The sequence below is a fragment of the Saccopteryx leptura genome, chromosome 3 (genome assembly GCF_036850995.1).
Source record: "Saccopteryx leptura isolate mSacLep1 chromosome 3, mSacLep1_pri_phased_curated, whole genome shotgun sequence".
NCBI lineage: Eukaryota > Metazoa > Chordata > Mammalia > Chiroptera > Emballonuridae > Saccopteryx > Saccopteryx leptura.
In genome coordinates, this window is record NC_089505.1 from 302069939 (window position 1) to 302091625 (window position 21687).

Consider the following 21687-nt stretch of genomic DNA (forward strand, 5'->3'; position numbering starts at 1 on the left):
GGTTCGATTCCCGGCCAGGGCACATAGGAGAAGCACCCATTTGCTTCTCCACCCCTCCCCTTCCTCTCTGTCTCTCTCTTCCCCTCCCGCAGCCGAGGCTCCATTGGAGCAAAGATGGCCCGGGCGCTGGGGATGGCTCCTTGGCCTCTGCCCCAGGCGCTAGAGTGGCTCTGGTCGCGACAGAGCGACACCCCGGAGGGACAGAGCATCGCCTCCTGGTGGGCAGAGCGTCGCTCCTGGTGGGCGTGCCTGGTGGATCCCGGTCGGGCGCATGCAGGAGTCTGTCTGACTGTCTCTCTCCGTTTCCAGCTTCAGAAAAATAATAATAATAATAATAATTTGCAATGGTAACTGGTAGATGGTGTGATTTTCTCCAGAAGGGGCTTCCCAGGAATAGGGGATGGGAAACGGTGGCTTGGGGTTGGAAAATGAGTGGGCAAATGCAGCGGGAGGTCACTACAGCAAGGACAGTGCGGTAGAAATGACTCATAGGGTTTTCAGGCAGAGCAGGGTAGGGCCAGGAGGACAGGGGGGCATCAAAAGAGCAGAGACTTTGATACAAGTCAATGGTTTATTCAGCCATTTCAGGAAAGATGAAAGTGTTGCCAAAGAGTGGGGGTGTCAAGGTCCGTTTTCAGGATTGGTTTACATGGGGGTCAAGGTAAGGTCCATGCTGTGTCCGAGGACTTTAAGATAAAGTCTGAGGCCAGGATGGAGCTGCCTGGAACAATGGCAGGAGACAGAATGTGGGGAAAGAGTAGATCAATCCTTCAGCCTGGATGAACACAGGGGAGTGACCTGGAGAAGATGGAGGCAAGATCTGCTCCTATGGCTTGAGTGAATAGCGCCAGTCTCAGAAGGAGGTGCTACTGAGCAGTGGCTGTCGGAGGAGAAAAACAACAGTTACTTACAGGCAGACCTCGTTTCATTGTGTGTCACTGGACTGCACTTTACAGATGTTGCATTTTTTTACATATCGAAGGTAAGACCTCCACCAGAAAAAAGATTACAACTTGCTTACTGTGATACTCACTTTATTGCAGTGCTCTGGAACCGAGCCCGCAGTACCACTGAGGTATGCCTGTCCTTATTGACTCTTTAATTTTTAGTTCTTGACCCAACTGCCTACTGAACATCTCTGAGATATATTTCTAGATGATGCCCTCCTAAATGAACCTATCTTCCCAACCTCTGTAACTTACTCTTGTTTCTCCATTTCTTTAATGCTAAACAGTAGCATTACCATTCATCCGGCAGCTGTTCTAAAAAATAAGAAAAGTCATCTTCACCACCCCTTTTTGCTCACTTCCCAGAGGGCTTCCTCCCCCGATTTGAAAGCTCTCTTGCTCCAAAGCAGGAGGGTAATAAAAAAGAACTGCCTTTAAGAGCCAGACAGACCTGGGTTTGAATTTCTGCTCAACCATTTCTGCTTTAAATGATCCTGGGCACATAAATGTCCTGTGAAATGCTTGCAATACTAGTACTCCTCACACGGGTCATTGTGAGAGTTAAATGAATTAATGTAGGTAAAGCGCTCAGCACTGAATCTGGCACACAGCAATCACCTTCCAAGTTTTAAAAACCACTCATTTTGGAATTCACTTCCTCTGCTGTCTGCAAAGTTTATATGACCCTATTTCTTGATTTCTGTATTTATTGTAGACAAATTTCTTAAATTTTTTTGAATGCTTTATTTTCAAAGGTACTAGTAATGCTCATTTTGACACATACTACATCAAGTAATTTTCATTGCATGTGCCTTTTTACACATTTGGCATCACACCCTTTAAACAGTAAATACTGGCAGATAAGCTTTCTGTCATTTTTAAATGTCTTAGAATTCTCAATAATTCTAATATATAAATAAAATTAAGTCACTAGTAAGTTTTTAAATACCTTCATTTAAAAAAGGAATAAACTCTAAGTAAAACAGCCTCACCAACATGTTACTAGAGATTCACACCCAAAAACAGCTTACCTTTGGTTACAAAGCTTTCTAGAATGGCAGTCTCTAATAGCTGGGTTTGAACAGGAAGAAGAGAAACTGCAAGAGTGGTTGTTGGCCCCCGGGCTTTAATGGCCTCCCCCACCCCACCTGTCAAACCAACATTCACATTCTCTTCTTACTAATCCCTTCTTAAAGCTAAATTCAACTCCCCCTTATCCAGGGCAAAGGTTCAGAGTGAGAGGGAAAATAAGGACATTACTAACTCTGACCAGTAAATGCAACGTTATTCCACTGCCTACTCTCCACCATTCATCATTCTGGCCACCTCTTCCTAGCTCACTCTCCCGTCTTCTCCAACCATTACCATTGAACCTGAACCCTGACATCAATGATCACATCAATGCAACTGGGGAAACATTTCACTGTGTTGGCAGCAGGTAAATGGGAGCATGGCTTGTATTGTGACCTTGCCAAAAATTGTTCACTAAGGTACCAAGTATTCAGTAATAATTTTCTTCCACAAAGAGAGACAGTGGCAGGGTCAAATTACAATTAAGATTACTTGAAACTTAATAGATAGCTGGTGGTGGAATTTCTCTTTTAATGAAGGTTCCTTCCAGGGAAGACATTATTAGGGATAGCAAGAGAAAAAGATTAAGAGATAAATGACAGTATCTTTATCCTCCCCAAATTTCCACTTTCTACCCAGATGTATGTGAACCACAATCCTGTGTCCATCATAATAGTTGGACTAGAAGTCTCTCACAGAAGCCAGAAACTTGCTCTGTGCAGTATATTCCAGAAAATTCATCATTTGTGTGATAATTAGGAAAAGTAAAAATTATTCAATATTTCCACCATGCCGGCAAACAAAAGCATAGTTGTTAAATGTTCCTATATGGAGCCAACACATATGGGTAGGTCCAAAAATATATCCTCAAGGGACAAAGGGTACACTCTGCGAAGAAAGCCAGTTTTAAGAGAGAGAAAAAAATGTTGTCTTAGCAACCACATTGTTTCTCTTATGAAACAAAACCCCCGAAAAGATGGAAATGCTATGCTAGCTGCGGATCCTGGCATATCCCTTAACAGAGAAACGCAGTAATGGTTCAGCTGCAAAGTCCAGGGCCCTCCTTTTCCCAGTGGCCTAAATCAATCCCCAGCCCATGGTGAGATGCTGAGCAAGATGCGGAATTATTTCAGGCCACTAGGGTAAGCACTATTCCTGGCAGCTGTGCGGGCAGCACCACAGATGAGGGTTTCTAATTCTCTTTGGTGATTCGGTTCTGTGTAAACTGAGATTTTTCGTTCGGCATTTCAGCCAAATAAGCCGGAAAAGGCCCACTCCAGTCCTGAGATGGAGGCAATCAAGGTCAATTTCAGTTCCTTTTCTGTGCAGTTTAGTCGACTTTTCCCTGCTGTCTTCCCTGACACCTGTCTTTGTATTTTTATCTGATAATCAAATACCTATTGGAGAATGTTTGGCAGCTGCTGATGCTCGCTCAGTCATCCCAAAGCCTCTCAGCCTGAGGAATACCAGGAATACTCTGCAAAGCTTGTCCTCAAGAGGCCAGCCTAAGACTCTGGCTGTGACACAAAGAAGTGTCTCCCATAGGCATTTTGAGGGTAAGGTTGAGACCAATGCCTGCTCTTACCAGAGACATCACTGACTGATTCATCTTGCCTGTTACCAAGCCTCTAACTCCTAGCTTTGCACAGCACCCACAGTATACTCCATCATCATCTAACACAGGAAGGGAAATGCAACTCTTCTCACTGCTGTGTGGAAGATGGTAAAATCAAGGTTTACAAGTTTAAAAGAGTTGTTGAAATTGAATTCAACGAAACAGAGTTGTAGCTGGAAAGATCAGCTGACACCTGTCCCCGGTTTTGTAGGTCACAGACTCTGTAAATTTAGAGCAGTGTTTTACTTCTCAGAGACCTCCTTGAAAGCTTCTGTTTACTTTCTTAAACTGTGGCTACCAGTGGAGAGGTCCCAGGTGTACATTCCAGACACTTTCCCAATATACACAGACTGAGCCGTCTGCCTGCTGGGCACACAGACAGCTACAGGCTGAAGAATTTCTAAGGTTGTTAGAAGAACAAATGAGGTATTAAGGGGAGTGGGCTCTCATGTCCACAGAAATAGCCTATTCTGCCTCAAAGACAGATTCAAAAGAACTATCCCATTATTACTGAGAAAAAAACTAACCAATTAAGTCTCTGCTTTTTCAAACTGCATGGCTCTCCCCTGCATCTTCATGAAATAAATGCAAACACGCGTGCTTTGAAATGGGTAGGTGTAAAAGAACAGCCTGCACAATTATATCTAGGCTGCCATCGATTTAAATCACAGGCAAACATACTATATATCCAGGAGATATTAAGTCATGACGACAGACAGCTGAGCATGACAAATGCAACAGAACACAAGTTGGAATGCCGAAAAAATGCAATTACAAACCCCATGCAGACAAACACGCACGGAGGACTTTTCCCTCAACACACACGTGGCGGCACTTAGAGGCGCTTAACCACCGTGATAAACCCCGAGCACAAACCCAGGAGGTTCTGCCACCTGCAAGCTGACTCCACGCATGCAGCCGCGCCTTCATCTCCAGGTGGGGACTGTCACGCTTCCCTAGGGACACTCGCCCTACCACCACACACCCCTGCGCGAGCACACGCGCGCCCCCTGTCCCCCGCCCCCCGCGGGAGGACTGGCAACCCGGCGCTGGGGGTAGGGCCCGGTGGAGCGGGAGCGCGGCGGGGCCGGGCCTCGGCGCCCGGGGAGGGGACAGGGGCGGGCGTGGGGCGGCGCCCGGCTCACGTGGGCGGGCGGGAGCAGCTGAAGGTCCGCTCCGGAGCCGGGGCTGTCCTCTCGCGCGCGGCGCTGGCCAGGGCGGCGGCGGCGGCGGCAGCGAAGGGGGAGGAGGAGGAGGAAGGCGGCGGTGGCGGTGGCGGTGGCGGCGAAAGAAGAGGGGAGGACGGGGGCGGCGTCGGACTGGAGCCGAGCGGCGGCGCGAGCTGCCCGGGGCGCTGTCGTGTGTTCGCCCGCCGGGCCCGCACCGCCGAGCTGCACCCTGCCGTGCCCAGCTCTGCCCGCGTCCGTGCCCCCGCGGGGAGCGCGCCGGGGCTGCCCCCCGAATGACGGGCGGAAGGTTCGACTTCGACGATGGCGGCACCTACTGCGGCGGCTGGGAGGAGGGCAAGGCGCACGGGCATGGCATCTGCACGGGGCCCAAGGGCCAGGGCGAGTACTCGGGCTCCTGGTCGCACGGCTTCGAGGTGGTCGGAGGCTACACCTGGCCCAGCGGCAACACCTACCAGGGCTACTGGGCGCAGGGCAAGCGGCACGGGCTGGGGGTGGAGACGAAGGGCAAGTGGATGTACCGGGGGGAGTGGTCACATGGTTTCAAGGGGCGCTACGGGGTCCGGCAGAGCCTGTGCACCCCCGCTCGCTACGAGGGGACCTGGAGTAACGGGCTGCAGGACGGGTACGGCGTGGAGACCTACGGGGACGGAGGTGAGCGGCGTCGCAGGCGGCTCGGCGGGCTGGTGCGGTGGGCTTGGCCGTGGCTGCGGGGCAGCGGGGGTCGGGGAGAGAGGGACGCGAGGCGCACGTGTCCTAAACCCGCCAAAACATCTGGGCCAGCTCCCACCCACCTTCCGCGCCGGCCCTCCCCCAGGGGGTGCGCTGGGACGCAACTGGTAAGCGAGGGTTGGATAGGACCAGGTTCTGGGAGCGGGCGCTGTGTCCACAACCGGCGCGGCCAGGCGTGAAGATACCTGGCGGGCGCCAGCGCAGCACTGCCACCGGGAGGAAGCACCGCCCGGGAGGGTTGGGCTGGAGAGAGGACGCTGTCACTTGAGCCCGTCACATTACGTTCCTGATCCCTCCCTCTCCCGACCGGGTTTGAAATCGCCACTCCCGTGGAGTTAGAGCGAGTGTCCTGGGCTTGCGAGGCTGGCGGTCAGTGCTGACCGCTCCGGGATTGGTTTCACGTGGAGTCGTATTTCGCTGCCGGTCCTCTAGTAGCCTAAAGATAGAAGCCAAAACCCCATAACTAGGATGTGGGGGAACGGTGCCTTATTTGGGGTGTTTTAGGAAACATCCTAGTTGTGGAAGCGGAGGGCCTCCTGGTGCAGGTGTGCTGTTTTGTTACTAGTTTTCATTCGGTTCCTTAAAATATTGGTGTTTGGTCAGAAGAATGGTAGTCGTTGTTGACCCGGAGATCTGTAGGCAAATTACTAGGAACACATTTTAGAAAGGAACAACGAACTCTACATTTTAAAAAATACATTTGAGAGGTATAAAATCCCAAGTTGTTAAGTTAGCAGCTGTTTTACTCCTGAGAATGGCAGTGCCCCAAACTGATGTGCACGAATATGTATGACCTACTGCTGGCTGTGAACAAAACTCGCCTTATTTTAATATTTAACAGTATTTGTAAAAAAATTATGTAGTAAAGCAGACTTTTTCTTTCAATTAGGAGAATACATTATTGAAACAGGTGTCAGAACCTGGTGAATTTCCTTGTGTAGTAAGCTGAGAAGGATGAATGACTTGTGCTTTGTCAAAATACATTTTCTCTTAATAAACTTTATAGTTAGTTGGAAAGGGTTGTAGGAGGGGATGCCACCTCTTGGAATTAGGCATCTCAGATTTGGAGGATATTAAAGGGATCCAATTAAAAGTTTCTCCAGCCCAGTTATGTCGTTGCTTATATAAAAGCTTATACAATTTGTACACTTCACTCACTCAGAACACGGGCAGTGTTTCAAATGCAAAACAGCAGAATGGTAGGATTTGCTTAAAAGGACATCTTTTCATCCTACAGTATAAAAAAGGATATAGTTCTCATGGATTAAAAGGAAGGAAGGAAAAAACCTTTCTTGATTACTTGTATTTGGGCTGCTTGAATCCCAATTTCCACAGTAGTTAATTAGGGCCCTTAAAACGTTTTGAATGGGCATAGGGTGCCTTGGTTGGCAGCCCTACCAATGTGTTAGCTTGTGATTGGATTTTACAGGAAGCCCCAGGTCTTCAGTATAACTAAATTCCATGCTCAGAAGTGGAACACAGTATTTATTTTTAAAATGTATGCATCATTTTATAATCTTTCAGGAAGGCTTTGGACATTTCTCTTCAGTTTGGGAAGGTTAAAAATAAGTCTTCTTTTAAAATTACTACTCATTAAAGGAAATCTCTTAGAGTATTTATTATACCTAGTAATCAAAATATATAAAGAGAGCACAGTGAAGGCCCTCTCTGTATGTAGAAGCTCAAGTAAGTGTCCAGGATGACCTTACCAATAATCTGCCCTGTGTTTAAAAAAAAGTGTTTTTTATTTAACCTTAAAATTTGGCATCACTAGGACAATGGTTTTCTTTTTCTAAAAAAAAAAAAAAAAATGCTACCAATTAGAAAGGGAAGGAAATTTTAAAATTGTGATTGACTCTGAGCAAGGCGATTTCCTGCTTTCTTTCATTTGTCATTCTATCTAATTATATCATAATCATATAAGGGGTTCTGAGTAGAAGTTTATTGTCATTATTTATTTTGTATCAAGGCTCAAATAGGAAATATCACTATCCCTATTCTTACTTGAGTTAGCTTGGGTTGTTTGTTTGTTTTTGCCTCTGCACGACTGTATGTCCATCTCTGAACCCCCCTCTGTCAGACTTAGGGAAAATATGATTCCATGTATTTTGTGGTAACATTAAGTTAGAGGAAGAAAGAGGTAGTCATTCCACGTGAGATGTGTCATATGATTTATCAGTGATTTGTGTGTGAAGTGTTGCTGAATAGAAACCCCTTGAATATTACAGTAGAATAAATTGGTACCATCTTCATGAAATCCAAGTTGAATTCTGGATTCCATTTTTGGTGCAAATTCTGATCTGCCATACTTCATTTTTTTTCCCACATGTCATAAAACTACTGGAAATGTCTAGGAAGGCACAGTGTTGTTATCCGTATGCATACTTGCACACACACATCTGTAACATATAAACATAAATGTGGCATACAGTAGTCTTAATTTGACCGGAACTCATTATGAACTGGATGCCTTCCACACCAATATGAATCTATGTAGAAAATGAGCTCCCAGATGAAAAATCATAGAACATAATATAAAATAAAACCCATAAAAATCAGATTTACACTTGTGAAAGCTGCATCTACCTTTTAAGGAGTCAAGAGGACCCAATTAGAGCTTATTTGAGCAGCAGAAAAAAACTTTAGAACACACCTGCTTCATAAAGAAATAGAGCCCCTTTTTCTAGGTTCACTGACTAAACTAAACCTATTCTAAATTTCAGATGAACTATTAAAAATTTGACTGTAATTGATTTCTATCACGTCCATGGAGGATTCTTCCATGTACTTAACACAATACGATGGGAATGTGGCCAGTGCCTTCCCTACTTGACAGTTAATCAGTATACCTAAAATTTCTAATTATTGCTGTCACTTTAAACTGCTTAGATTTTCAAGCAACAATTCTGTGGAAATTCAAAATATTAGTCTTAATTTTGGAGATAGCATTTTAAGGAAACTAGCTGTTAATGTTCTCTCAGTGTTAGACATTTACTAGGATGGTATGGTTGCAATTTAAACTGTAAATACTTACTGATTCAAACAGCACCTTTGGAAGTTCTTTGAGAAATTAGAAGGATATAATTTTAGTGTCCCTTTAAAAACAAAATATTTAAAATAAGGTAGTTTGTTTTAGAATATGTAAGTCAGGTTGTATAACTTTTATCCTAGAATTAAATTTTATCTATATAGGCAAAGAAAAAGTCAAAGTTGGCATTTCCTAATAATTAAGTTTCCTTCTCTGTTAAGGTGGTGATGTTTTAAGATGGCTAGTATTCAGTAGGAAGTTTCTTACCCTAAAATGTTTTATAACTACCCTGCCCTTGTGGGTATATTGGTTTAAGAAAGCTATGGCCCGCCCACTTCCTCAGAAGCTCATAGATGTCTGGTTAAGAATTTCACATCTTCCCAGCAAATGTCCTTCACAGCACCACACCTACTTAGTATTTCATTGTTGCACTGCTGTTGTCTGTGTATATGACATAAATATAACAAAATAGAGAAGGTATTCTTGAAATTAGTCAAAACGTTTGATTTGGGAGCCATTATGGTTTTAACTTTTAAGTGCAGCCTTTGTTAACACAATGACATAAGACTACTAGCATTTTTGCTCGGAATGATAAAATGAAATGCATGCCACACAAGGGACATCTTCTGTGTGTGACAATTTAAAAAAATGAAAAATGACTTCAAGGTAGATCTATAAAATCAGAAAGAGTTCAAGATGGACTATATTAATGATTTCTTTGATCCTGTGAATTGTTATGAATACAGAAATAATTGCATCTTAAAATGTCCACATAGCTTTGTTTGGTGAAGTACTTTAATTTTTAAAATTATTTTGTATAAATTAGCTATAATGTGTTTATTTAATTTTTAAATTTTTTTCAATTACAGTGTACATTCAATATTATTCTTTATTAGTTTCAGGTGTACAGTTAATGGTTAGACAATCATATACTTTACAAAGTTTCCCATACCCAATATTTCCAAGGAAGGTACTATAATTTAAATTTAGCCTTTAATGAAAGGAAATGGCCTTGATTTTTGAAAAGAAAATTCTAAATTCCCAAATTTTAACATTCATGTCTTCCTAAAGTTATTTAAAAATCTGCACCAGGTTATTTTTATGTCTGCTAATTTGTTTATTTAATAGACAACCCTACTGAACATAAATACTTTAGATGTTATCTTATTCCTGAAGAGTCATAATATTTATTGAAAAAAATGATCTAGTATCATAACATTTTAAAGAACACATCAAACACACCTTTTGCTGTGAGATGAATTCCCTAATGCTAGTACGTGGTGTGAGTCACCATGTAGTCACAGGGGCTAGGGAAATCTCATGGCCAGGAGAAAGTAGAAATGTAGCAAGTAATATGACACAAATCTTTTTTTTTTAATGTATATATATATATATGTATGTATGTATGTATGTGTATATATATATGTATGTATGTATAGCTATAAATGACATATTAGTTTCAGGTGCATGAAGTTATCCAGTGATCACCCACAATGAGTCTAGTTAGCATCCATCACCAATATGGGACAAATTAACCTTTTCACCTGGAAGTAAGTACACAATGTTAAAACAAATTGCCTATTTCTTTTTTATGATAGTTCACTATTTTCAGGATAGATAGTATATTTGTCAAATCATTCCTACCACAAAAAGTTTCGTCCAAATGTAATAATCCTAAATATTAAAATTTTCCCCATCCCTCCAAAATGGTGAACATGGTAGAAAGAAAATTTAAAACAATTTGTTTGCTCACCCATGCCTTAATAATTTTAAGTTTTTGATCTTGTCGGACTATTATATAGACAGAGGTTTTCCAGCTAAATTAGAATAATTAATAGTAAAATTACAATAAAATGCACAAGTAGATCTCATTTCTGTCTTCTATGATGGCACTGCCTTTCAAAGGGCTTTCTTTTTGTCTTTTTTACTTTTTAATTTTTTTAACATTCAATATTATATTTGTTTTAGGTGTACAGCCTAGCAGACATTTAAATAATTTAAGATGATAAGAGGGATTTCTGATGCGTTAATTTCAGGGATGACAGTTTTCCAATGAACATCCTTGGTATTCGAAAGTAGTGATTTCATCTTAAACTGGTATAAATTTTTAGAGGAAAAGTAAAAATGCCTTTTGGAAAATCCTATACAGTTCCAAAAGTCATATAGTCACAAAATTACAGAGCGGAGATTCACAAATGGAAAGAATCCCTTTGAGTTGATTGGGGAGGATGTGGGATTTGACCTTGGGCCCAGTTTCCCCGTGTGCCTGGCTGTCAAGTGTACGGCCGGCACTTGCAAAATGCAAGCGCCCTGGACCCTGGACTCACGCTGTGCTTTGGTCTCTCGAAGGTACCTACCAGGGCCAGTGGGCCGGCGGCATGCGGCACGGCTATGGCGTGCGCCAGAGTGTGCCCTACGGCATGGCCACGGTGATCCGCTCGCCCCTGCGCACTTCGCTGGCCTCGCTGCGCAGCGAGCAGAGCAACGGCAGTGTGCTCCACGATGCCGCAGCCGCCGCCGACAGCCCGGCCGGCACCCGCGGCGGCTTCGTGCTCAACTTCCACGCAGACGCTGAACTCGCGGGCAAGAAGAAGGGCGGCCTCTTCCGCCGGGGCTCCCTCCTGGGAAGTATGAAAATTCGCAAGTCTGAATCCAAGTCTTCCATCTCCAGCAAGCGCAGCTCGGTCCGTAGCGATGCGGCCATGAGCAGAATTAGCTCCAGCGATGCCAACTCCACCATCAGCTTCGGCGACGTCGACTGCGATTTTTGCCCAGTGGAAGACCACGTGGATGCCACCACCACGGAAACCTACATGGGCGAGTGGAAGAATGACAAGCGCAATGGCTTCGGCATCAGCGAGCGCTCCAATGGCATGAAGTACGAGGGTGAATGGGTCAACAACAAGAGGCATGGCTACGGCTGCACAGTGTTTCCCGACGGCTCCAAGGAAGAGGGGAAATACAAAAATAATATTCTGGTCCGTGGAATAAGGAAGCAGCTTATCCCGATAAGAAGCACAAAAACTAGGGAGAAAGTGGACAGAGCCATCGAAGGCGCTCAAAGGGCAGCCGCCATGGCAAGAACCAAAGTGGAAATAGCCAATTCAAGGTATGTGAACCCGGGGCACGTGGTTCTGGGTCGTTCCGGACAGTGCCGTGTCAAAGTGTGTTTGTTGGTCCGTTGCTGACATTGCCAGTAGATCCTGCCACCACCAGAATCAAAGGTGGCAAATGATGAAGCCCAGTAGAATTAGAGTCGGATATGTACCTGCACTGTTCTGAAACTTTGCATCAGCAAAAAAGCATTGAAGGCGCATTGAGATCCCCTTCCTGTTATAAATTACTTCCCCAATCCTTAAAGTGGTGTTCATGTAGACCCTGAGTTCATTTTCCGAGGACAGAACCTTACACTTCATTTTAAAAGTACCCTTGAAAAACTGCCTGGGCGAGCATGGGAGCATATACTTTAGTATAGGTGAGTCTCTTTATCCTACTATTTCAGTTCAAGGCATTCACAACACTCCCTATAAAAATTATCCCGAGTTATAAAATTCAGATTCTGTTTATTGATGCCTTTTAGGTAAAATTGGTTTTGAGAAAGTCACCAAGATCTAGCTCTGGCAGACATGGGAAATTAGGTGACAAAATCAGGCATGCATTCTTGAAAACAACAGATCTATTGTGCTTGGGAAAGGAAGAGGGACGAAGGCTCGTAGGAATCACCTCATTCTAGGCAGAAAAGATTAGCTCACTGTGTATTTAAAAAGAGGAAGATAGGGGAACCTGACATGGACAGGTGGAACTGCCCGTGGGCCAGGGCTGGAAGCAAGCAGAGACAGAAAAGAAAAAGGGATGGTTATAGATGAAAATGATTAATTTTAGGCTTAAGTGAGTACTGATGGGCCACAAGTTGTGTGTGACTTGAGACAGACATTAAACATAAGAGTATTAAAAATCCTTTTTCTGCTTCAATAATACTCTTCTATAGAAGTAAACTGCCTTTGAAACTACAAACTTACCATATTTTCAGGTTTTTATTGTTACCATTGAACTAATGACACCTCCCCCCTCCCTTTTTTTTAGTTGAAAGATAATGAAATTTCTGATATTTGGACTATTTGATATACAAAGACGTGGCAATTTCGTATGGTTGAACTTAAGACTCATATGGTTGAACTTAAAGACTTCTAGACTTCTAAAGGTTTTTGGTGTTTTGTTTTTAATGTCTTTATTTCATGGCTACTATTTATTTCTGAGAGTCTGAGATACTGCTTAGAAAATGGAAGATTTTGTATAACTTACAGGTATATAATATATTAAAAGTTTTCAAAGGTTTCCAATGTATCTCAAAGCAACCCTCTTTTAAAGTTAGTATTTCTTGTTAATCAGCACAAACTTTTATGAAGGGTTTCTCTCTCCTGTCTTCTCTGCCAAGTACCTTTTATTTTACATCTTAGTTTTCTCTGATCACCAAGCGATGCATCTACCTGCTTCAACGTTTGATTTGTAGATAGGGTACTTGGCACATCTGAACTTGCTGGCTTCCCTGGCCTTCAGCTAACTTTAAAACTAGTCATACACCTTCCATTAGGCCCCTGCCTCTAATTTTAAATACACTCCTGGAGCTTTCCACTTTATTTTCACCTTACAACCTACTGATAGACTAGAGGCAGTTCAGTCTTAACAGATGGAAAGTAAATCTGTACAGGACACTCCAGCTTCAAATGACTTTCTTATGCTTGCTGTAGTCACTGACTGAATGACCAGTTTGTATTGGAGGAATCAACGTAACAGAAGGGAACTACTTGGGATGCAAAGTTGATCTCTGAGTATACTGATACATCATAAAACTCTCATGCAAGTTCCAGCCACATTCTCTCTGCTGAATGTCTTGGAGATGCTGTTATGTAATTTGGGAATACCATGTTAGACAGTATAATCAAGAATTCTTTAGCTTGTTATACTTTTAACTAGTTAACTTCATAAAGTATTTCATTTAGCTATTTGAAAAGTGCTCAGTTCTTTATGCTAATTGAGATAAGCCAATCACAGGACACACACTGAATGATTCCACTTATAGGAAGTATCAAAAGTGGTAGAAGTCATAGAAACAGTAAAACTGTGGTTGCCAGGGCTGCAGGGAGGGGGCCATGGGAAAGGGTTCAATAGGTATAAAGTTTCAGTTTAGCAAAATGAAAACGTTCTAGAGAGCTGCTGTACCACATTCTGTCTGAAGTTAACAACATGCTATTGTGCACTTAAAATTTTGTTAATAGAGTAGATCTCATGTTAAGTGGTCTTACCACAATAAAAAAAGTACTCTTTGGATGACACGTAGACCAAAAAAACCCACTCAATTAACCCTTTCTATTTTACTTTCACTGTTGTAGTCCCCCTTGCTTTAATGACTACTTCAGACACGGTTTTACAACTTGTTTTTGTAGGAAGTCGCTAAAGGACTGGCATTCTCCCTGTACTAGCTCTCAGTTTAGAGTTCTACATTCTTTTGAAAGCTTTTTTAAAAAAGGGCGGGGGGGGGGGGGGAGTGTGTGGAAATTCAGTTAAGTTTTTGGAGATTGCTTCCTGGGGAGGACTTCTAGCTGTCTCACTGTCATAACCCTGGCTCTTTCTAATGCCTAAGTATCCTCTCGGTCCTCTGGCCCCTCTTGTAGTGGTTGCTATTAATGTTTTTGTTTTTAAAACTATCGAAAGTTTAAGAATGTAGACACACTCCCCCTCCCCTGGTGATGGCAGAGGAAGAACAAGAAAGTGACACCCTAGCAGCTGCCACAGTTAATATCAGTAGTTCATCACTGGCTTCGAAGGGAGACGATGGGTGAATAGTTACAGCCCTTTCCGTTTGCCGCCTAGAGAGTGCTAGTCATGGTTCTCTCGCTGTCATTTTTTTATGTGATAGAGCTTTTTGTTTCTGAAGTCTTGGGGAAATGGCTTTCCTACCATCACCCCAATTTATCTGGGAGCAAAGCCTCGGGTTAGTGCTGAGAACTGTGTTCTCCAGTAACACCTCCTCAGGGAAGTCAGACACAGAACCGCCATCCTGGGCCCAAAGATTCTGGAAAACTTGGGATGTCTGTGGAACTTTCCTTTGCTGCTTTGAAGTGGGCGTGATATGTCTTTCCAGTAAACACACAGGAAGTATGTTTCTGAAGGCTCCAGCTAGCCAGCCCCTGTGTAGTTCTTCCTGATCAGGGAAGGGGGGTGAATTAAGTGAGTAGAGCAGAAGTAACGCTGCAGGTACAGAATTAGTAGATACTTGCAGGTTCGCACTTAGTGAGTTAAAACTACAAGGGATGCTCATAATTTGCTGACCTCCTATCTAACTGTTCTAATCCCCAAAATGCCATGTTGACAAGGTTTAAAAAACTGTTTTGTTCCCCTCTTGTCTTGGTCCTGAGGCTAAAAGTCATCACCTGGAATTGAGAAAGTATCTCAATCTTTTTCAAGAATTGCTCCAGCCAGAGCAGAGCAGAGCAGCTCTGGACTGTTCACACCCTTCTGACGCAGAGGGAGAGACTGAGGTCCCGGCCCAGGCTCACCGCACCATCCCTGTGGTTCCCATCACACTTCTCATGCAGACATTGTTTACTCCGTTAACTCTTGTCTCCAGTCATTCCTTAAAAGAGATGTTCTCATTACTGTTCTTTGAGAAAAAAAATACTTGAAGGGAGAATTTTAAGAATTTAATTCCATGTAAACGAATAGATAATTGAGAAATGGGCATGAACAACAGAAGAGCACTGTAGGATCTGAGCCTCAGAGGAGAGAATTATTGGACTAGAGGACTACAGCGGATGGTGACAGGACGGTAGGGAGCCAGCTGAAAGGGTGCTTGTACCACCTCCGTTTCATCAGATTGAAAGAAAGAGACAATGGGAGAAGAGTGGCCACCCTGGAGCTAGCGGGGTATGTGGCCTAGCGCTCCCAGAACTAGTGAAGTGTCAGGGATGGTACAGATGACCCCATCGGGTGGGGCTGTGCTCCTCCCATTAATCCCATTAGAGTGATGTTGACTCTCAGTGCCCCAGCAGGTGGTAACAGACACGCCCAGGGAGGTAATGTCAGGAGGGAGCCCTGTGCAGTCCCCAGCTCTGCTGGGCTTGTTCTGCTGTAGCTGCACAGGGGAACGGAAGCAGCCAGGTACAAGGTGGAGAGCCTTGAGCTCAAGGGGTCTGGTGCACGGGTGAGCTTGCTGCATCTGCTTCCAGAACTGGAGGATGGGTTCCCTGTTTGCCAGTTTTCAACTTCAATATAAAAATGACATAGTTTGAAAAAAAAAAATCCTGCAGGAAAAATATATTTCCCATACTTTTCTTCAAAAAGACGAATTACTGTTTGATACCACTCTGCTCTTCCCTCCGTGCCCAGAATGCTTCGGCTGTGACACTTCCCCTCGGTTCTGAGGACGATCTTTGCTCAGCCCTTCCCTCTGCCTGGCACCCTTGCCCGGCTCCTAGCCCTCCGCTCGAGCTGCTGCATCCTCGGGTTTAGGCAGGAAGTCTCTTCACCGAGGGTCTCCATGACCCCAGACCCTCCCATCCCACTATCATTTCCCACCACCCCAGTCTCAATCTCCCAGTAGTCTAAATTATCATTTTATTTCAGCATTTGTATTCAGTATCTCTTTTCTCTAACTAGACTGGCAGGCCAGACCCTGCAGGCAGCTTTGCTCACTTAGATTAGGGCACTTCATAAGGCCTTGCAGGGGTCCCCAAACTTTTTACACAGAGGGCCAGTTCACTGTCCCTCAGACCGTTGGAGGGCCGCCACATACAGTGCTCCTCTCACTGACCACCAATGAAAGAGGTGGCCCTTCCGGAAGTGCGGTGGGGGGCCGGATAAATGGCCTCAGGGGGCTGCATGCATAGTTTGGGGATGCCTGGTTGAGTAAGTATTTGGTAATGAGTGAATTAAATTCTCACTACTCAGGGTCTGAACACAGCCGGTGCTTCTGATTCCGGTCTGCTGGGCATTCCTAAACCACAGCTTTAAGGAAACAAACAGAGCTCTCCCAACGCATCGTGCCATGCTCTCACACTAGTCAGGGGAGTGCAGAAAATGAGAAAGCGTTGTGGGTACCCTTTTCTTTAAATAAGTCGACATCATGACTGTGTCAGAACTAAGGCCGGGCCAGAAAATAAGAGCTTCAGGTTAAGCCATACTGTTGCCACCATTCCTCATAGGTGTAAGCTGGTTCAGGGATCCGTGCGAGCACTTCCTGTAAGCAGATAGGGAAGCTCTGAGAAGTCACCTTACTCGATGATAGCCATGTTAGCTCACCGACATGTTGGACATCACCTCCATAAGTGAGAAGGACATAATAGCTCGTTGTCTTTTTGAAATCTAAGAGGGCTGAGTGTTTCAGCTGGCTTAATTTTCCTCTTGAAAGATTTTCTTATCTTGCTCATTTAGGGTGTTTTTTTTTTTAATCTCAAACTGATATTCAATGAAGCAGTCCTTCACAAGATTATTTGACTTGATTAGTACTTCACTTATTAGTAATTAAAGCCTAGCATCAAGCCTGAGTCAGTGCACATTATGCATCCAAATTAAACTCACTGCTACTAGTTTTAGAAAGAAGCTTAACCTCTGCCTAGTTGTTGTGAAATGCTAGGCATTTGAAATACTTTCTTTGGGGCAAAATGATTCTCTTTCTCTTTTGCAAATTAAAATTATAGTTTATATGCTATTTTTTATTTCTTTTCTGCATTGTGGTTATATCATACCTTGGAAAAGAATTTCAGATTTACCTTTCCCATGAAATTTTTGTTTCTTCTGCTGTGGCTCTGGTTAATTTTCAGTTATGAGCACAAGTAATTTTTGCAGGAAGATGAAGTTCTTACAAGTCATGTTAATGTCTTACAAGTTATTTTAATGAAGAGGCTGTTAAATGGGTGAAGAAATTACCTAAAATGTGGGAATTTACAGCTAAGAAGAGTCTTATTTTCTGTAGTTATGCCGCCTGTATTCTTTCACGTCTGCTTTCTTGCCTGTCACCCTTTTTCACCTGTTGTCACCAGCCCTTCTGCAAACCAAGTCCAGAGGCTTGGCTCAAACACACTCTAGGTGCAGAGAAGTTACTAAGAACGAGGATCGATATTTGCCCCTTTCTTCATGGGAGGGTTGTTGTAAGAGTTGCATGAGAAAGTGAGCATCACGGGGCTTTGTAAACTGTGACTCACTGTGTAGGGTTAATGTTTCTGAAAGCACGTTGACCCTACAGGTACCATTCCCTGAAGTGAAAGCTGATACAAGACCAAGAAGTCAGAAGGGGATGGAAGCAGAGATGGGTGGAGGAAGGGAAGGCAAGTGTAGGAAGTAGAAAGAGTGATAGAAGCGAGAGGAAAGTAGGTGCTCTCTCCATCTTGACCAGTGTGCACAGATGCAAGCATGTGCCAGGACTCACCCCCTTCCCGCCTCAGGTCAGGGTGCAGTCATATACTATCAACGGGCAATTATACTCTTCAAGGCAAAAAAGAAAATGAGCAGGGAAAATGGCATGTAGATGTATTTTAAGCTACACTCTTCTGAAGACAGTATAAGATAATAGATTTCATCTTTTGAGTATTTAGGTACATTAATGTAGGTCACCAGTATCCTTTATGTGCATTATCCGTTTTATATTGCACACGAAAACATTAAATACATATGTATTTCTTCTCTTTGCCCAAGAGCACCCACATCCTGTGGGTGCAGGTGAGGAGCCTGCTGTGGTTTCCTCGTGTTGTCCTCCAGGCTGTTGAAGGAAAGTCACTCTTCTCTTGTACCAAGAGGCCCAGGACGTCTTCATGGGCCAAGCAGTCACTGAGAATTATCGTGTGGGTGTGCGGAGGGAGCGGCCGGACCCGGAAAGATCACCTGGGAAGCAGTTCTGTCCTGCCCCCAGCAGGGGTTCAAGCTGGGGTGTAATCCCCCCCACCCCAGGCCTGACCGGGAACACAGAGAAACTTCTGGCCAGCTCTGTCCTTCAACTCTGATCTCTTATCACTTCACCGCCCTGTAACAGGCCATCGCTCAGCACATGGGAACACACTGCCTTAGGAGAACTTGGTAGAATGTCCCGAAGCTATCCCATTTCTAAGGGTCTTTTTTTGAAACAAGACATCATCGGTTTTTTCAAGTCTGGGTCCATTCTGAAACTGCGGTGTTGAGGTGGGCCTGTGTTTAAAGATTAACAGCGGAGATTCAAGCAGTACAGGTGGAGTGAAAATTAGTTTTAGGCCATAATAACGGAAGGGTCACACAGTTTTCCAGACTTTGGGATTGGGAAAAGCATACTGTTTTTTTTCTTTAGCCCCTACATCATGTAGGCACAGCTCTCTAACTTGATGCAACAGAGAGGGCACGGGGAGGATGCTGTGCGTGCTGTGAATGGAATGTGAAATAGCCTTCAATTCTGTAGAGATCAACATGGCGAAAACTGGAGGGAAAAATACCAACATTCTGCAGTTTGGGGAACACATGTTGGCCTTGATTTAACTGTAGACATCTGAGTCTACTTCAACAGTGCAAACTCCAGCAGACCATCTCATTTAGCTCTGAAATTGGAGATTTTCCTGATTCTGTGAATGTGAAGCATTAGAGCAGCAATTACATTTTACTACAGCTGCATTTGTGAGGAAAGCCCCACTATGGTAATGTCTTCTGGAAAGGAAAAGGTGTGATGACGTTCGTGATCCATCCCATGTGCTCCATATGAATGTGAGCTTCGACATGAGAAGCTCTTTCAGGGCAAGTGGTATATTCCGTGTGCATCTAAGAGAGCACCTCTGAGCCGTTGCCGGCAGCCCAAGCAGCCCGCTCACAACTTTCCATTATGGATTAAGCTGACTGCCAATCTCACTTCACTCAAGACACCAAACTGGACGCTTGCAAGACCAGTGCCTTGCAAATCTTTCAGATGCTTTTCTTATTATAGATGAAATATGAACATTGTGTTTAGGAACAAGATCCAACAAATGCCAAAGGTATTTATGTAAGTCATTCAGCTTTAGTACAACAGCCTCTTGAGAATTAACCAAATAAGCTTTTAATAATGTTGCCCTTCTCTCTTAGTTGGTGTTTCACATTTATTTGGATAATATGCTCAATTCAAAATAAGCTTCTTTATCAGAAATTTAATTAATATGGAAGGAATCAAGGCTGCCCTCAAAATAGTACAACTCTTTGAAGTCCAGTCTTCTTAGGATTTCCCTATGTGCCAAAAGAAACTTGCTCAAGCCAAAGAAAACACGTTCACTTTCTCACATCTTTAAAACAACTGCTTATGTCAGACACTAACAAATAATTTGTTCGCCTTTAAGAACTTTTAAATAAGATAAAAATTTTGCCAAATTTTAATATAGCAAGTCAATCAGATTTTGATGTCACTTGCTTGGTCTAGAAGTCCCCATCTGTTTAACTTCTTATGCTGATATTTGGTATGAGAAGTTTTTTTGAATCAATATATCAAGATTTCATCCATTTATTTCTGTCCTTTGGGGGCCAGGTTTGAGATTCACGTGGGGAGCCTGTTAGTTAAAACATGTCAAGATAACCCCATAGAAACTAGAGTTTGGGTCTCAAGAGTGGAGAGCGTGGAGCACCAGGAGGTGGGGTTAGCCTGTCACTGGTCCCACCCCCTCCTGCCTAGCCCAGTGATGGGAGAATCAGTGTGGCTCTGGATGGATAGATTATCTTGTAAAGGTGCAAATGTCCTGGAAAGGTGGCACCTTTAGCCCTTGTCTGACATTAGTTAACACTCTGCTTTGGATTCTCGGAAAAGACACTTGGTTACCAGCACATTTAATAAGGTTTGATTCTTATCTCAGTGAAATGCTGATTTTAATCACTCTTTGTAACAGTGCTTGATTACATACTATGTAAATGTAAAACTATGGGATCAAGTCCTTTCCAGCATAGAGTCTGGTTGGGACAGATAAAGCAGTTAGTTCCCAGTCGGATGACTGGCACCTTGCCTGCCATGGGTTAGGTAGTCCATAGGAGGAGTGTAATTATAGCCTGGGGCTGGAGGCATGATTCTGGGGGTGGTATCCAGCATGAGAACCAAAAGATGTGTGTGTGTTTTCAGGAAGATGGAGAAGGGTGCAAAGGACAATGGCCCACATGTATTTGGGATGCTGTAAAATATTTGGCATGGCTGGAAAAGAGGGTGCTAGGTAGGGGTGTTGAGAGCTGAGGTGGAGGAGCAAGCTTACAGACAGACAAGGAGGAGTTTGGACATTATCCCAAAGATCCGGGAGAGCTTCTGATAGTCTTAAACAGGAATTACCTGACCAACTTTAGAAAGGTCAGTCTGGCTACAGGCGGTATAGGGTTTGGGCAGAGTAAGGAGCAATAGAATTGGAGAAAAATTAAGTACTAATCTGATTACTGTTAGTCTAGGGAAGAGTTCATAGGCTGAGCTAAACGATGGCAGCGAAGGTGGAAAAAAGCGAATGTTGGGTGAGAGCCTCGCAGGTAGACTCAATAGGATTTGATGGTTGGCCGAGAAAGTGCGGCGAACCTAGTAAGTAAGGGAAGAGTCAGCGTGTTTCTGGATGGCCAGCTGGATGGATGAATGGCGGTCCTGTTTGTTCACACGGGAACCCAAGAGGAAGGTACAGGTTGAGTTTGGAGTGGATTTTTGACTTCTTGAATTTTGAGGTGCTGGCCCAAAAGATAACAGGGAGCATGGGCCGAGACTTACACTATACCCATGGAGCTCAGACCAGAACTCTGAGGAACAAACATACTTGTGAGGCCCGCCAAGAAAGGAATTATATGTAGGGGATGTTAGGAAACAGCTCTGTTTAAGAAGCGGAAATAAAGCAGTTCTCACAGTGACTGCCTGGGAATCTGTTGCACTTGGGTAATGCAATTCAGGTATCAGAATGTCCGCCCTTGAATTTGTGAAAATGTGCTTTCGAAGATTTGTGCTGAAGGGACCTACCCAGTGAGCAAGATCTGTTGGCCTGTTCCTTTTTTGGCAACATAGAACAAAATACCACTCTTGCAAATTATTATGCTAAAGAACATTATTTGGCAAACACTTATTTAGTGTCAACTCTGTCCAAACATGGCAGGAGGCCCTAAGAACACAGAGATAAA

At 43.8% G+C, this 21687-nt stretch overlaps 1 protein-coding gene across 3 annotated transcripts in view; it reads left to right on the forward strand.

The window, feature by feature from the left end:
- The first annotated feature begins 4829 nt into the window (after positions 1-4829).
- The window catches only part of JPH1 (junctophilin 1), an 86782-nt gene continuing 69924 nt past the window's right edge, over positions 4830-21687 (forward strand). For all 3 annotated transcript variants that reach the window (XM_066378864.1, XM_066378863.1, XM_066378865.1), the window contains exons 1-2: positions 4830-5474; positions 10930-11689. In XM_066378864.1, the coding sequence (XP_066234961.1) occupies positions 5096-5474; positions 10930-11689 (1139 nt within the window). In that variant the 5' untranslated portion in view covers positions 4830-5095. The remainder of the gene's footprint in view (positions 5475-10929; positions 11690-21687) is intronic.